The sequence below is a fragment of the Dendropsophus ebraccatus genome, chromosome 2 (genome assembly GCF_027789765.1).
Source record: "Dendropsophus ebraccatus isolate aDenEbr1 chromosome 2, aDenEbr1.pat, whole genome shotgun sequence".
Lineage (NCBI taxonomy): Eukaryota > Metazoa > Chordata > Amphibia > Anura > Hylidae > Dendropsophus > Dendropsophus ebraccatus.
In genome coordinates, this window is record NC_091455.1 from 87051698 (window position 1) to 87067768 (window position 16071).

At 42.3% G+C, this 16071-nt stretch overlaps 2 protein-coding genes across 3 annotated transcripts in view; one reads left to right on the forward strand and one right to left on the reverse strand.

The window, feature by feature from the left end:
* GPLD1 (glycosylphosphatidylinositol specific phospholipase D1) overlaps positions 1 to 1757 on the forward strand; it is a 49652-nt gene extending 47895 nt beyond the window's left edge. The window contains exon 25 of the mRNA XM_069957926.1: positions 715 to 1757. Coding sequence (XP_069814027.1) covers positions 715 to 795 — 81 coding nt within the window. The 3' untranslated portion in view covers positions 796 to 1757. The remainder of the gene's footprint in view (positions 1 to 714) is intronic.
* Positions 1735 to 12794, reverse strand: MRS2 (magnesium transporter MRS2). 2 transcript variants are annotated; one of them, XM_069957929.1, is made up of 12 exons: positions 12494 to 12794; positions 11318 to 11391; positions 10976 to 11012; positions 9364 to 9476; positions 7506 to 7679; positions 6884 to 7014; positions 6679 to 6795; positions 6061 to 6213; positions 5778 to 5895; positions 5046 to 5159; positions 4701 to 4748; positions 1735 to 3279 (listed from the first exon to the last, which is right to left on the reverse strand). In XM_069957929.1, the coding sequence occupies exons 1-11, from the start codon at positions 12675 to 12677 to the stop codon at positions 4722 to 4724; spliced, it is 1242 nt and encodes a 413-aa protein (XP_069814030.1). In that variant the 5' UTR covers positions 12678 to 12794; the 3' UTR covers positions 1735 to 3279; positions 4701 to 4721. The 2 variants fall into 2 exon arrangements, with proteins under 2 accessions (XP_069814030.1, XP_069814029.1); XM_069957928.1 differs by lacking the exon at positions 4701 to 4748.
* Between the last annotated feature and the right edge of the window lie 3277 nt (positions 12795 to 16071).

Here is a 16071-nt window from a genome sequence, read left to right on the forward strand (position 1 = left end):
ACAACTTTGTAATTTATGTTATGTCTGTGAATGGCCCCCTTCCCCGTGTCCCACCGGTGTACCCGGAAGTGTGGTGCACTATACTCACCTGTTACGTGCCGACCCCCGTCTCTGATCTTCATTCAGTGACGTCTTCTTCGGCCGGCGAACAGCTCCATCTGTTTGAATGCCGGCCGCCCTCTGCAGCGTCATCCAATGCTCAGCTGCGATTAGCTGAGCATAACTGTGCTCAGCCAATCGCGACTGAGCACAGTTGTGACGCGGCAGAGGGGGGACTGGCAGCAGCGACTCGGCCGTCCGTCCGAAGATGACGTTTGGCACAAGATGGCAGACGGCCCTCGACACAGATCAGGTAATGTATAATGCACCAACACTTCCGGGTACACGGGTGGGGGTGGTGGTACACGGGAAGGGGGCGATTCACAGACATAACATACATTACAAAGTTGTATAACTTTGTAATGTGTGTTATTCTGTGAATAATTTTTTAGCGCCGCAGTACCCCTTTAATTTTTATAAAATGTTGTACAACTGAAAAAAGCATTTTGTGTGTTGAAATTGAGAGAAAAAAAACAGCTATTATTTCATTTTGACTGCACACAGATTATAGAGTCTATTATTTACATCCACATACGTGTGATATAAACCCAGAGATAAGGTAGACATCCATTATGGGTGTACAGACACATTCATTTACCCATTTAATTCTTTTAGAAACAGGTTGTGGTAGCAGCCATAAGAAGCTCCAGAAAGGCAAGACTGGCTGGAAGCCTCTACATTTATGATCTATACTGAATATTCCAATTCCTACAGATCCTGAAGTCTGATATGCAGATTTGGTGAAATGCTCAATATTTTACATCATTTATACTGATCATATTCCTAACTAAAGTATAATGTATTTATAGTAAACCATTTACATGTACATCACTTCTCTCCATGACAATGCCAATCCATGTTTGAGATTAGTACTGAGACAAACTGGGTTGCTAGAGATCCAGTCTTACAGCCACTGTTTTTTTTCTTGTGTTTGACAGCATTGTTCTGTTATCTATTTAAACAATACAGTGAAATCAATGTTAAACTATTTATTCCCAGGGCTTCCCGTGGTCGGGTTGCAGCTGCTGGAGGTGGTCAGGAAGCTGAAAGCAGCTAATTGCGCTCTTTTACAGTTTATGGCATTTCCATAGAGGTTAAAGGGACCTGAATAAACAGTGTAGCACCACCCCAACCCCTTTGTTCTGGGAGAGATAAGCTGTAGCCAGAGTTCTCATTTGTATAGGAAGGACTGGGAGAGAACAGATCGGGAAAACCGAAGGTAAAGAGATAGTTTGGCCATTAGTTGAAAGTGTAATTTTCTCGGAGCTGCAGTCAGGATAAGAAAAAAAAAAATTTTTTTTTGTTCCCTAAAACAATGGCACTTTTGTTCATAAGCCACTTTAACTTAAATGGGAATTATCTGTAATACTAGACACAGTATGTAAAGGGTGGAGCAGTTGCTAGAAATAGGGTGGTGAATGTGTTGGAGGTGGGAATACCTCTACCCTTTCTTCCCTTTTCCTGAAACACAGGATATCTTGTTTTTGTGTCGCTTACCTATACTGAACTGTACTTCTGGTTCAGACCACTAATAAATAGTAACAATGTTTTCATAGTGCCTCTTTCATAATCCAACTATTGTTCATGATGGATTTCACATTCCTTGTCAGAATTATGTAGTGATAAAATACAATGTACATAAAAGCTTTTCAAATATATTTGTTTTTAAATACAAAAGTATATGTAAATCACTTGAAATATATTTACATGTGAGCGTAAATACAGTATATACTTTACATGACAACATAAATCCGTGAGGTTTACAGACGTTAAAAGTTCCTATAATAATCTGTAAAGCACTAAGGGCTGTATTACATGGCCCGATGACTTGATGTCCTTGCCCAAGTGTAAAATAATAAACTTATACATACCTCTCCACACTCCATGATGTCCTGTTAGCTTCGTCCTGCTACCTGCAGTGTCTGAAGTGACTGGCCATGGCACTGTGGGAAGCAGGCTGGAGCTAGAGGGACATCACGGAGCGCTGAGAGGCATGAATAGGTTTATTTTTGGTCAGGGCCAAAAGACACAATCAGCTGTTCATCGTTGTCATCGGCTGATCAATGTCTTTATTACATATTACACGGAGCCTTGATCTGCCAAATCGTCCTGATTCTGCAGATTATCGCTCATTGTAATAGGGCCCTAACTCCCTACTCCTTTTTTGGAGTGATGAGGGTAGCCTATCAATGGCCTATACATTGACTAAGTAAGCAAAGTATGACACGGGGGGGGGGGGGCAGTAGCTAGTCTATTCACCTGGCACTGCAGCCCAGCACTATTCACTGTTCATTATAATGAATAATAAGGATCCTCGACTCCTAACTGTAAAACATAGAAAGCCTACCCTAAGACTAGGCCATTAATGGTAAAAACTGGAAAGCCTGATTTTAATTCCCAATTCATTGTATGGCTAACCTTCCACTTCTTTTTGGCTTTGAAAACTTCTTCATAAACGTCAACTGATAATTGTAATAGTAGAAGTTTTAGTGCAACATATTCAAGACATAAGAGGAGGCAATGCTACACTCAAAACAATAGTTGTACCTAATATTTAAATTCAATTAACAGACTCCTAGTATAATACAGCGAGGTACATAAAATAGAGCATTGGCATCTTCAAGGCACTGTGGTTAGAGACTAAGGGTCCATTCACACAGAGATTATCTGACAGATTATCTGCCAAAGATTTAAAGCCAAAGCCAGGAATGGATTTGAAGAGAGGAGAAATCTCAGGCTTTTCTTTATGACCTGATCTCTGTTTATAGTCTGTTTCTGGCTCTGTGTAAATGGACCCTAGCCTAGTTAAATAAAATACCACCCTAACTATTTAGTATACTATTAAGTAGTATCACTTTGTATATCTAATTATGATGGGAAACCTAATGGTTTAGCTACAGGATTTATTTACTATTTTTTTTTTTATAAAAAACTATATTCTTTTAAAAATATTGTAAGGTGTGGATAAATTATGTAAATGGGATTGCTCAGGGATACTAATAAGATTTGTACAAATTTATACACCCAACACAATTTACATATCAAGTGTTTACCCTGACAGATAACATAGGTGTAACAGTCAAGTATATCTAATGTCCTCTGTCGTCACATGGGAAATTACACTTTATGCCCATTCGTAGTATCTGTTCTTCCATTAAAGGGAAATGCCCGCTTCCAGATCTAAAAACAAAATTAAAAAAATACATTAAAAAATAAAAACTCAAAGAAAAACTTTAAATGTGATTTATGCTTTGAAACATACATCTATATAGATCTTTTTCTGTCTACCTGTAGATTTCTATTCACTATGAATACCTTCATAAAGATTATAGGGGAATTAAGGCGACTCTGTACCCACAATCTGCCCCCCCCCCCCCCCAAAACCACTTGTACCTTCAGATAGCTGCTTTTAATCCAAGGTCTGTCCTGTGGTCCTTTCGGCAGGTGATGCAGTTATTGTCCTAAAAAACTACTTTTTAAACTTGCAGCCCTGTGTCACATTGGTGTGGCCTAGAGTGTGTGTGCCCAAGCCTTGCACCACCTCTCCGTTCCTCCTCCTCACCCTCATCATCATTAGAAATGCCCTGGGCAGGATTATTCCTATTCATCACCTGTCTGAACACTGCACAGATGTTGGATCATTAAGGCACCTGTGCAGTGTTCACACAGTTGATGAATAGGAAAAATCCTGCCTGGGGCATTCCTAATGATGAGGAGGGTGGGGATGAGGGACGGAGGGGTGGTGCAAGGCTTGGGCACACACACTCTAAGCCATGCCAATTTGACACAGGGCTGCAAGTTTAAAAGTAGTTTTATAGAACAATAACTGCATCACCTGCTGAACGACCCAGGGACAGATCTTGGATTAAAAGCAGCTATCTGACGGTACAAGCTGTTTGGGGGGGGGTCAGATTGTGGGTACAGAGTCGCATAAAACATCACTGCAGGTCTGTGAATTGGTGTAAAATTGTCATAATTGACCCGCTGTGATAAATAACAGGTCAGACATTTATTTTCACGACAAGTACACTTTACATGGCTAGGTCTTTTAGCTCAGTGGAACACTAACATTCATTAGCTTCTCAGTGGACATTCATAAAGGTCTGTGCGCCTTTTTAATAAACCTAAAGTCAGAAGGGGATGTTTTTATTAATATATAGAAATATCGATGATCTAACAGATGTAGGACTGCCGGCCCTCGAACCACTATAATGAACTAAGCAGCACTGTTTCACTTTACGTCAAAATGTTTCCTATTCCCCTTAGTATATATGAGTAGTGCGGGCTTGCGGAGGGGGAGCCCATACACTCGCGAGAATCAGTCTTTCCAGCCTGAGAACTTGCGAAGCAGTCACATAACTGGCGCACCCCATGTGATGCGTCACGTTAACGGAGTCTCCCGGAAGGACGCCGGCATTCTGAAGCAAAATGGACATAAAGGTACCAGAGACTTTGTTTTATTTCCCTTGTGTTTGGAAACTGCTGGACAATCCCCAGAGGGATGGGCAGGATGTCCAAATTACTCAGCGTGACCCGGAAGTGGGTTGCAGTTTTCTTAACGGTGGTTAAGTATTTAAGTGTGTCAGTGTTGTTGTACATACATGCCTGAGGAAGGCTCCATCTTATTTGTGAGCCGAAACGCGTTGCGTCTGTTAATAAAAAATACCGCTTGTTATGATATTACAACGCTTGGTTGCTGCTGGGAATCTGCTCTACTGCTACTTTTTAATAAACTTGGAACATGGCAGGCAAGCTCATACATACATGCAAAGACCTTTCTATACACTACTAGTAATAAATTTCCCCCTTTACATTCATAACAAAGACCTTGCAATACAGTGTGCGTTTACTCCAATTGTTTTGTTACTGTCTACATACAGCAGACATCTAAAATACATTGCAGCATGCTATTTTTACTTTTTCAACTAGCCTGGTGATTAACATACCGAAGGAGGTTTTGACGGCTCCAAATGCCTCCCAAGAAAGGAAAGCAAACGTCTCCAGATCAACCCGCTTCCTAGGAACATAACTCCTGTAATGAACCAAAACACTTGGGGATCCTAAATGGATGAAATAACATAGGAGAATGAAAAGGCTAATTCTAAAGAAATCTCAGCTTTTAGTATTCTAGAGAGATTCAAAGTCCACTGGTTCCAAAACATTAAAGGAAACTTATAGATGTGTATGTATTTAGAGAAATCCCAGCCTTTCAGGTTTCGTGATACCACCTATGTCTGGTACGGACCAGAGCATGTAAAATAAAAGGTTTGTTCATCCTTCTCTGGACTGTTCCTAATCCAGAAAGAGGTGGCAGCACGAAGCACTGTGTCAGATTGGAGGAAATGCCATGACTTCCTTCAGGGCATAAATCAGCTGATGTATATAGTCACATTTGATTTGAAAATATTTTCTCTCTCTGAAATTCCCCTTTTAACATTATCTGGGGTTTTCCAGGGGGGGAAAAAAAAAAAAAAACTATAGATAGGCTCAATACTCTACAGTTACTACTGAAGTGAATAGGAGCAGACGCTGCAGTAGCACAGCAATGCCCTGACACTAAGTACAAGCTTCCAAATATGCAATCAATATTTTTTTCCTGTTCTTTAATGTTCACTAAAGCTAAAATATGGTTAATATTGTACAAATTAAGAAAAAACAAAACAAAAAACATAACAAACCTCTTCAAAAGTAGACTCCAAGTTCATTCCAAAAGCCACTCCGATGAGACCAAAGAGAGACAGGGAAAAAGTTCCCATAGTTAGCTGTAGGTTTAGCCTCATCATCACGTTCCGATGACTAAAAGATTTAAGAAGAAAAAAAAAAAGAAAAAAAAAAAAAAAAAAGGGTCTTCAAAAGGAGCTCCAACAACAGACAACTGCTAACCCATAATAAACTGTGTGTAAATATATAAGACACCAAAACATCACAACGTATATGTAAGAAAATGACAAGAGAGCAGACCTGTCCAAGTTAATGAAGATCACACTTTCAGAGTCATCAATCAGCACACGCAACTCTCTGGCTACATTTGCCAGGTCTTCTGCTTGTCTGTAATAATTCTCCAGCAGCAGCTCCATTTCTTCTGTGTGATCTATCCGAGAAGTGCTCTCTTCACTGCAAATAAAAACAATCCAAACTGGTAGTACACTGCTAATATGCTGTGAAAATGCCCTTTCCTTGTCTGAGGGAACAGGTAAGATATTAAAGACTGGAAGAAATAGATTTAACAAAGAAGTTTACATAAAAAAAATAAAAGTGAAAAACATTACTGTACATTTAGTCTTTCCTGCATGATATTACTATGGTGAAATACTGGTCAGCCGCACCCTGTTCACACACTGCAGTAAAGTGAGAATTTTTGATGCAGCATTTTACTGCAACAGCAAAGGAGCCACAAAAGTGATAAACACATAAAATCCATAAAAGGGGCAGGGAAATTTAATAAGATACATTTTCTCTAGTAACATTAAATGTTTTATATTCGCTTGCACTGGTGAGTTATGAAAAGTATGTTGATAGGTAACCCAAACAGAAGTATAAAAACAACTCTTCCTTCATTCAGTTATATTAAATACATACAGCGATTGGGGGTCAGACAGTTTTGTCAGACACAGCTCTTCTATAAGTTCATCTTCATCCAGAATTTCCAGGATTGCTTCTTTAAATACTTTTATATCTGTTTCCAGCTCCGACAGACTGTAAAATAAATACACTGGAATTTTGCCTCCACCAGTCCAACGCAGATGTCATCTCGTTCCCTCACTAACCAATATGACCTACTTACGTTTTCCCATTTTGAAGTAGGATGTGCAGTTTACTTCTATCTACAGACAGAAGCTTGGGGTCCACTAAAGCTTCCAGGGTTTCCAGGATACGAGGTTGTAAAAAATGAAGCCTCCCTTGCAGAGTGCTAGTCTGGAGAAAAACATATGTTAAAACTACATATGTATGACACATATTCTATATACTACAAACACAGCCGAATATTCATCTAATGCCTCATATTATAGTGTATAAAACATAGTAGAATAAGCATATACACTGATCCACCATAACATTAAAAGGCAAAGAGGATGCAATGATACCTGTGTGGGATATATTATTGGGCAGCAAGTAAACAGTCAGTCCTTCAAGTTGAAGTGTTTGAAGAAGGGCAAGTGCATTGGTCTGAGCTGCTCATGTCAGAGACCTCCTGGGTCAGTGTCTGCAAAGTGGCAGGTCTTGTGGTGTGTTTCCAGTAAGCAGCGATTCAGAGATGCAGAAGGAGCTGGCTTACCGATAGAACTGAACCGCACAGCCAACCCCCTGTCTAAGTACTCTCACTGCTATATTGGGGCTCTTTTTTGGCCTCTCAGCCTAAGATACTGTATGGTCATAGCCACAAGAGAAAGAAAAACACATCTTACCCTGTGTTGCAAGATTGCTTCCAAAGCCCTGAATTCAAAAGGTAAAGAGTATGTGACTAGTTGTCCATCTCCTGCTAACTGAGGTGCAAGTTCACGGAGGAACCACTGCTCTAGATGGAGGTTCCTATAATCCAAGATTAGGAGATACTCAGAAGTGATAACAGCTTTTACAAACTGCAAAACAGTAGAGGAAAGGAGAAAATAAGTTACATGTATTCTACAATCAGTATCTGCTATTATATATCAAGCTGCCTGACAAAAAAAATACATGGAGACACTCTAGCGTAGCGTCCCACCACAGGTTCCCTAAGTTATATACCACCAAGGTAAAGTAACTCTCTCAGGTGTCACACATCAAGTACTGTGAGCTGTGATTTCAACTCCAGTTACTATATGTGGAAAGGCTAAGCTATGTTTCCTAGGTTTGCATAACTGTGTTTACACTCTGTACACTACACTCTCACACCTACACTTCCTGTCAAATCACCCTATATAAGATAGGGGATTCCTGTCAGCCGGTTCCTGGGAGTTGAATTCAGGAGAGTTCAGTCTAGTTCCAGTGAGAGAGACTACAGCAGTTATAGACCTTAGCAGTGGGGAAACCAGAAAACAGAACAACCCTCATCTATGCCGTGGATCTCCTCAGTCAGGACAATCACCCTCAAACAAAGAAAGAGGGACTGATCCCCAGTAAAGCAAAAGTGCACTAATCTGAAGTACTTTACTGACACTACGCTCAACTCTGTGGGGAAACCTTCACTAGGACTCATACTACCTCACTGTGCAGTTACCGATACTGTGTAGGCAGAAGGCAGTCAGATATGCAAAACAGGAGCGCGAGGATTCTCTCACCAAGTATACTTTCTACACACTTCCCGGCAGAGTACTGTTACTACTTTGACAAAGGATGCTATCCGGCCTGTACACTACCTTTGCAAGCAAGTTCTTTCTACTACAAGAGTCTGTCTAAAGAGTATTGTGATATTTTTTGCACTAGCACCTGTGAGCAAGTGAGCAGTACTGTTCTTATATTCTGTATTGCACTAAAGCTGTTTTCAAGTAAAGTTAAACTACTGGTTAAGTCTGTCATCACTAACGCTGCACATGCACCATCCGTTCTACCAAGGCCCGGTGCCCATGTGTCCGGGGGTGGGTATTACCACTCCTGGCCACTATGACAAGTCGCCGCCAAAACACCAGAGCCCACCAGATGGTGCAACACCCGTATCCAGTGCCCCAGGCCACGGCACTAGGCGAACATAACAGTCCTTTGCCCAGCATTAAAATGAAGTATACAACATATTCTGCACATATCTACCTTCTTGCAATGTGTTATAGAAGATGTTTGTGTAATTGCCCTATTTTTATGAGCGTACTGTGCAGCATTGATGTCCCAAAACAGACTTTATACCTCATACAAAGGAGATAGATAGCACCGGAGCATTGCTGCATATGCTAGAACACCACTATTAACGGCTCAAGACCGCTCCTTTTATGCCTCTCATAGAAGAATGCCCTCTTCTGCCCGTAGGTAGGAGGGGGCAAGATCCAGGTGTTCATAGCATTGCTTCAACCTTTGCACCAACTACCATCAGGACATGAACACAACAAACTAATAAATGTCGGATTAATTACACAGTAACGTCTTCTATGGGGCAGTGCAAGTGGTTTCATATGGGGACAAATGGTGGTAGACTCCCTTTAAGGAGGAACTGTCTGCTCTCAGGACCCACCTTAAAAACACTGTATTGTGCTGTTCCTTTGCCATGCCTCCTGGTACTGTATGAATAAACTGACAACTGGGTACCTAGTACTATAAGTTTTTAGGTTGAGTTTTACTTATATAGTTAATAATTACCTCCATTCTTAAAATGATCTTCTTGTTTCTGGAATTGATGCTCACTAGATGCTGAAACCTCAGATCTCGTGCTTGGAGTCCCAGCTCCTGATATAATTCTGTTTTCTTTCTTTCTGTCCAAATAAAAGGACGATCAATAAATGAGAACCAAGACTTATGCATTATTTTATAGATAAGAATTAACAAGAACAGAAAAAGGCATTAATAGAGAGAGGAGGGGGAAAAACACCAAATTTTTTTCAAAAAATTCCTAGAAAAGCTCTATAAAGCACCAAAATACATAAAAAAAAACCATGGAAAAAAATCTCACAAAGCACAGAAGTACAGACCCACAAAAAAATCTCACAATGCACAGAAGTAAGACCCACAAAGCCACAAAAAAAACACTCCCAACACACAGACCCTGGACCTGGCAATAGTATAAACATAGGTAATTGCATCGAAATTATGAAAGTGTAAAAGTGGTAAGCTAGACAGGTATGTCCAAGCAAATGGGCAGGTAATGAAAAAGAATCTATGCAGCGTATGCTATATAACTACAATACACCTCCAATAGGGGAAGACAGATATGGCCACAGGAGGTAATCAGAAAAATACAGAGATGAATATAGCCAGGGAGTCAGGAGTCTAGGACCCGACACATTTCACTGCTATGTGCAGCCTCCTTAGGCGGGCTGCATGTTTATACTATTGCCAGCTCCAGGGTCCATGTTTTGGAGCGTCTTTTCTTGCTGCTTGTGGGTCCACAGTTCTGTGCTTTATGCGATTTGTCCATGTTCTTGTTACTTCTTAGGGAATACCTAAGAAAATCCCTGTTTGGGGGGAGGGGGGGGGGGGCTCAGATGCTATGTATGATCGCTTGACCCTCTCACTCATAGCAAGTTTAACCCCCTTCCTTGCTGGCGCAGTGGTAGAACAGTATGACCCCCAGGGGGCTAAGCCACTGGGCGCCAGACTGTAACTGGTGGTGAACTTTAAGAGGTCTGCACAAAAGCAGCAGCTTTATGCTCTTGGGTGGGAGATGCAGTAGAGCAGGGAATCCTGACTTTATGAGGGGATTCCCTGCTCCTGTACTGTAAGGAGGGGTGTGCTGTTCATGGCTCCATACTGTACAGCCCCAGAAGGTGAAATGGCATCACTACTTAACCTCTCAGACTCTGAGGACCGGGCGCTCTGTGCCTGACCCACAGAGCAAACCGGCTCCACATTAGGTGGTGAAATACACCACCCCTCTAGTGCAGAGTTGGTCTGCGACACACATATGACTATTTTAAATAGCCCCACATGATAAATCATGCCTACCTTAGTGTGATTTTGCTGCTGTCTAAATGGTTGATAAGTCTCCCCTGTAATGTTTGCATTGGTGTTACACTGGAGCAGATTTATCATAGCATGTGCGTCAGAAAACTAAAGGGGTTTTTAGACTCGCCCTGAGCTAGATTCTGCTACACTCAATGAAAGACCAATGCAGCATTGAAATATCAGTGTTATCACTGTACAGGACTTTGCAGCAGGACCATACATCAGACCTCTGAAAGTGCAGCCACAGTCAGGTACTTATATGACAAACACTTCAGATCCACTAGAAGCCAAGGTATACTCTAATACTTACCAAACGAAAAAATGTTGCCTTCTTTGTCAAATTTCATCTGCAAACAGGAAGCACAATGTTTTACTTTAGGTAGAGCAAAAGATTCACTTACATCTCACCCACATCTAAGATCTCAACTACACAATACTTTATCCACAAAGACCGAAGGCTACATTCAGACAAAGCAAATGATTCCAGTCGGAATCATTTTTTAAGTGTCCGGAGTAACCCTTTAAATGTCCTGAGCTCCTCTGACAAATGCAGCAGCATTTTACTTCTACCTATTCAATGTGTTCTAATAATATTAAGTATTGTAACAGAGTACATAATATATACTATACAGTGTTCATCTCTGGAACTCACCACAGAGAATACTGGAGCAACACTGGCCAATGTGGCTTGGGATGTGTCAGACTGGGTATGGCGGGATACTGTACCTGAAAAACAAGAGAAAACAAGAGATGCAAGTCACCAAAGACTGAAAAGACAGATTTTATACCAAGCCAGGAGCCAATATGTCTGTTCTAGTAGCAGGGCAGTAGATTCCATACAGGATATAGTATAAGAGGAGGATTGTAGTCCTGTATACACAATGCCGTAGCCCCAAACTATCATATGCCGTTCATTCACATTGTGAGTATAGCGTATATCAGAGGGATGCATCTGGACACTTTCTCAGTGTATGGTATACAGTGAAATACATCTCCAATAGGCTACCATGTACACTATATGTGATTTGTGCATGCTTCTGTATAGTAAAAAGTAAAAAAGTATCCTGTCATATACTAGCCTGTTCCCTAAGAGACACTACCCTGGCATCTGCTTTTAAATAGGACCCTGTTCTATAAACTGTGGCAAAACCACAACTCCCATCATGCCTGGGAGGCCTGTCTGGGCATGATGGGAGTTGTAATTTTGCAATAGCTGGATCCACAGGTCGGGGTACACTTCCCTACAGATACATATGACATATGTGTGGGGAGCTTTCCTGGTTCATAAACGCAGAGTACAGAGGCCCAGCACCGCGGCGATCGCAGAGTACAGAGGCCCAGCACCGCGGCGATCGCAGAGTACAGAGGCCCAGCACCGCGGCGATCGCAGAGTACAGAGGCCCAGCATCACAGGGGTCACACAGTACAGGGGCACACAGCATCACAGGGGGCACACAGCATCACAGGGGGCACACAGCATCACAGGGGGCACACAGCATCACAGGGGGCACACAGCACCATAGGGGGCACACAGCATCATAGGGGTCACAGTACAGACACACAGCATGATAGGGGTCACACAGTACAGACAGCTGATGCCACTATACGCACAAATGACGATTTGTAGTTCAGCAAGAAAAACTTAAACCAAAAAGTCTGTCCATAATAACCATTGACTTCCCCCCCAGGGCTGCACAGATGACAGTGTAGAGGATGGTGACAAGTAACACCATGAGCGCCCCCTCCAGGAAGACCATCCTCACTACTTGCAGCACAAGGAGTCCCCAGTGCAGAGTGTATAACACACGAGCCCCTGGGGCGCACTCACTGCCGGCTGGTAGAAGCCATCGCCGCCGGGACCCACAGCTCGGGGCACAGGTCTGGGGTTGAGGAGTCCGCAGGAGGCAGCCGGGGCGGCCGGTGAAGCTCCTCGCCTGTCCTAGGAGCACACAGTACCGCTGTAACCTCCTGCCGCCCTCCGCCAGCCTGTGCAGCGCCCTGCCCACATCCATGACAGCCGGCACCGCGCCAAGTCACTTCAGGAGCGACTTGTACCGCATGACCCTCGTCGCACCCGGTAGACGTCCAGCCGCTCTTCAGTGCTCCACGTGGGTCGCCCAAACCGGAAGCAGCGTTGAGCTGTTGTCAATGGATCAGGTCGCTTGAGGGAAACTCTGCCTGCCAGCTTGTCTCCTCTGTGGAATCCATGTTGTCGGAGACCGTTTTACATTGCAGTATCCCACTAGAGGAGCTAGTTACTGAGTGGGTAAGGGGGCATTTACACAGACAGATTTATCTGTCAAATTTTTAAAGCCAAAGCCAGGAATGGATTGGAAAAGAGGAGAAATCTCAGTCTTTACTTTATGAGCTGTTCTCTAATTATAGTCTGTTGGCTTAAAAAATCCGTGGAATAAATGTCTCTGTGTAAACACACCCTAAGGCTGGCGTCAGTTTGTTTGCCTTTTGTTTTATATAGTCTGCTTTTCCTGCTGTGTTTTTCTCATTATAATTCCCATGATCCTCTGATCCTGTTATTTAAAGATTTCTCTTGAATAAAGTGGAAAAAAAGCTACAGGGAAACAAAAGTGTACATTGCAGTATGGCGCTTCAGGTAAGTCTTTGTGTCACTCTATAGTGGACGGTGTACCTGCCAGAGCTCTGGGAAGGTATCCTGTCGTGTGTGTATACCAACCATTGTGGAGTGCATATCTTTTACCATCCAAGGATTAAAGTGCTTTTCTGGTTACAGTGTGCTAATAAGGTATCTACGGGATAGCTCATCAATCACTCATCATTTGGCACCACACTGCACATTGAATGGAATTTATTTTCTTTCATTGTGTAGTGGTAGCTATGTGTAACTGCAGATTAGGTCCCATTCAAGTGAACAGGAGCTGAGCTCACCAACCTTCTAAGCCAGGGGTAGGGAATCTTTTTGGCTGAAAGAGCCACAAACTGAATTTTTTTTTAAATGGAATTCTGCGAGAGCTATACAATACAAGTGCGCTCCCGCTTCACTCGGTGGACGACGGAATCTGGCTGACCATAGAATGGAGTCTATGGAACGGGCGGAGAGTGAAGCGGGAGCACGCGGGGACGAGCAGCGGAATCCGTGGCAACTTTGACAGCTGCTTCTAAGTACTTAATTAACGGGCACGGCGATCGGACCGTGCCCACTAATAGCCGCGATCCCGGGCTACATGCGGCACCCGGGATCACAGCAGTTCAGAGGTGAACTCCCATAGCGGCACGAGGACGTTCAGTAACGTCCTGGTGCAGCTATGGGTTAAAGGGGTTGTCCAGCGAAAAAATTTTGTTTTTTTCAAATCAACTGGTGTCAGAAACTTATATAAATTTGTAATTTACTTCTATTAAAAAATCTCAAGTCCTCCCATACTTATAAACTGTTGTATATCCTGCAGGAAGTGTTGTTCATTTACATTCAGAACCAGTGCTCTCTGCTGACATCTCTGGCCGAGTCAGGAACTGTCCTGAGCAGGAGAGGTTTTATGGGGATTATGGGGATTTGCTACTGCTCTGGACAGTTCCTGACTCGACCAGAGATGTCAGCAGAGAGCACTGTTTCTGAATCTAAATAAGGGGGTGTTCACACCTACAGGATCCGCAGCGGATTTTCATGCTGCGAGTTTGCAGCGAAATCAGCTGCGGATCCTGTACTGTGAAGCCCCTTTAACCTAAATTATTTGCCAACACTCTGTGTCAATGTTCTGTGCCAACATTTTGTGCCATCATTATAGGTTTCCCTGATATCAGAGATCTGTTTCTCTTATGGCTCTACTAGTCATTATTCCCACCTAGCCAGAATCCTGTTCCACAATGATGAGGGGCAACACCCCGAAACAGCTGTATGTGGATGGACACCTAGGCTTGGTTTTTTCCCTTGTCATTACATTGACTTATAGGGCCACTTAATATGGTGGTTTTGGTGGTTTCTATACAGGAGCAACTCCTTGGCTGGGCCCTAGTTTTCTAGGGCAATTTGCTACCACTCTGGAGAGTTCCTGTCATCGAGAGAGGTGTGTCAGACTGGAAAAAATACACCACTTCCTGCAGGACATACAGCAGCTGATATGTACTGGAAGAGTTGATATTTTTAAATAGAAGTAAATTATAAATCTGTATAACTTTCTGACACCGTTTGATTTAGAAGAAAAAGTTTTTTTTGCCAGTGTACCCCTTTAATATGGACAGATCCGTTCATGAATAAGACAAACTTAGTGTGAACCTACCCTTAGTTTGTGTTCACAGTCTCGCTTGCAGCAAACATTGTGAAACATTGTGCCAATGCCCTGTGAGCACATTCCACCACATCACTCCCTGCAGCGGCTGTGTGATACACAAGGTTGCTCTCAACACTTATTTAGCTCCCACAATTACTATGCAAATCAGAGCATGTCTGATAGGCACGTCTTATCTGCTTATTCTGTTACCCTGACGGCACAATAAAAGCCAGTCACCGTGTATTGTCACACTTTAAACCAATCTGCAAGATTGTAACAATGAAGGCTTCCATGTAAATACACAAAGCTGTCAAAAATACAAATACTGATTATTGTGGGTGAAAATCGGCCATTTATGCATAAAACTGTTTAATGCAAATGACCATTCTCTACTTCTATTAAATTGTTAGTGCAACCAGATTTACATGTGAAAACTGTGCCAGTAATGGTTGTAATGCTGTAATTCTGCATCTTCTGCTAGTATAAGACCTCATTTAGCAAGGTTTACAGGGTTATTACATATGAATACACAGATCATAGTTCTACTTCAATGTTCCTATAGGTAACTGCTAATATCTGCATTCTGCATAACATGTTATCGGACAGAGAGTCTTTTCTCAAGGCTGCATGTTACATTGTAATGTGTAGCTGGAAGCAGCTCCTATTTAATGTTTAACCCTGGTATTAAACTCAGTGGGGGGGTTGCAGCCGCAGTATAGTAAAGTCCGTTGGTCTGTTGGATGGATCATTGCAGGTCTTTTACACATTCCAGACACTCATAATTACAAAGAGCAAGCTCTTACTAATGAATATATATATATCTCTCTAATAGTTCACGTAAAGTAATGGTGCGTTTACACAGAGAGATTTATCTGACAGATTTTTGAAGCCAAAGCCAGGAACAGACTATAAACAGGGTGCAGGTCATAAAGGAAAGAATGAGATTCCCTGTCTTTTCAAGTCCATTCCTGACTTTGGCTTCCAAAATTGGTCAGATAAATCTGCCTGTGTAAACGCACCATTAGATGTTTTGTTCATAATTGTTTCCAAAGTAAAATTAGGGGCCATTTTGATCTGTTTCTATTCCCATGGTGCATTTACACAGGCAGATTTATCTGACCAATTTTGGAAGCCAAAGTCAGGAATGGACTTGAAAAGACAGGGA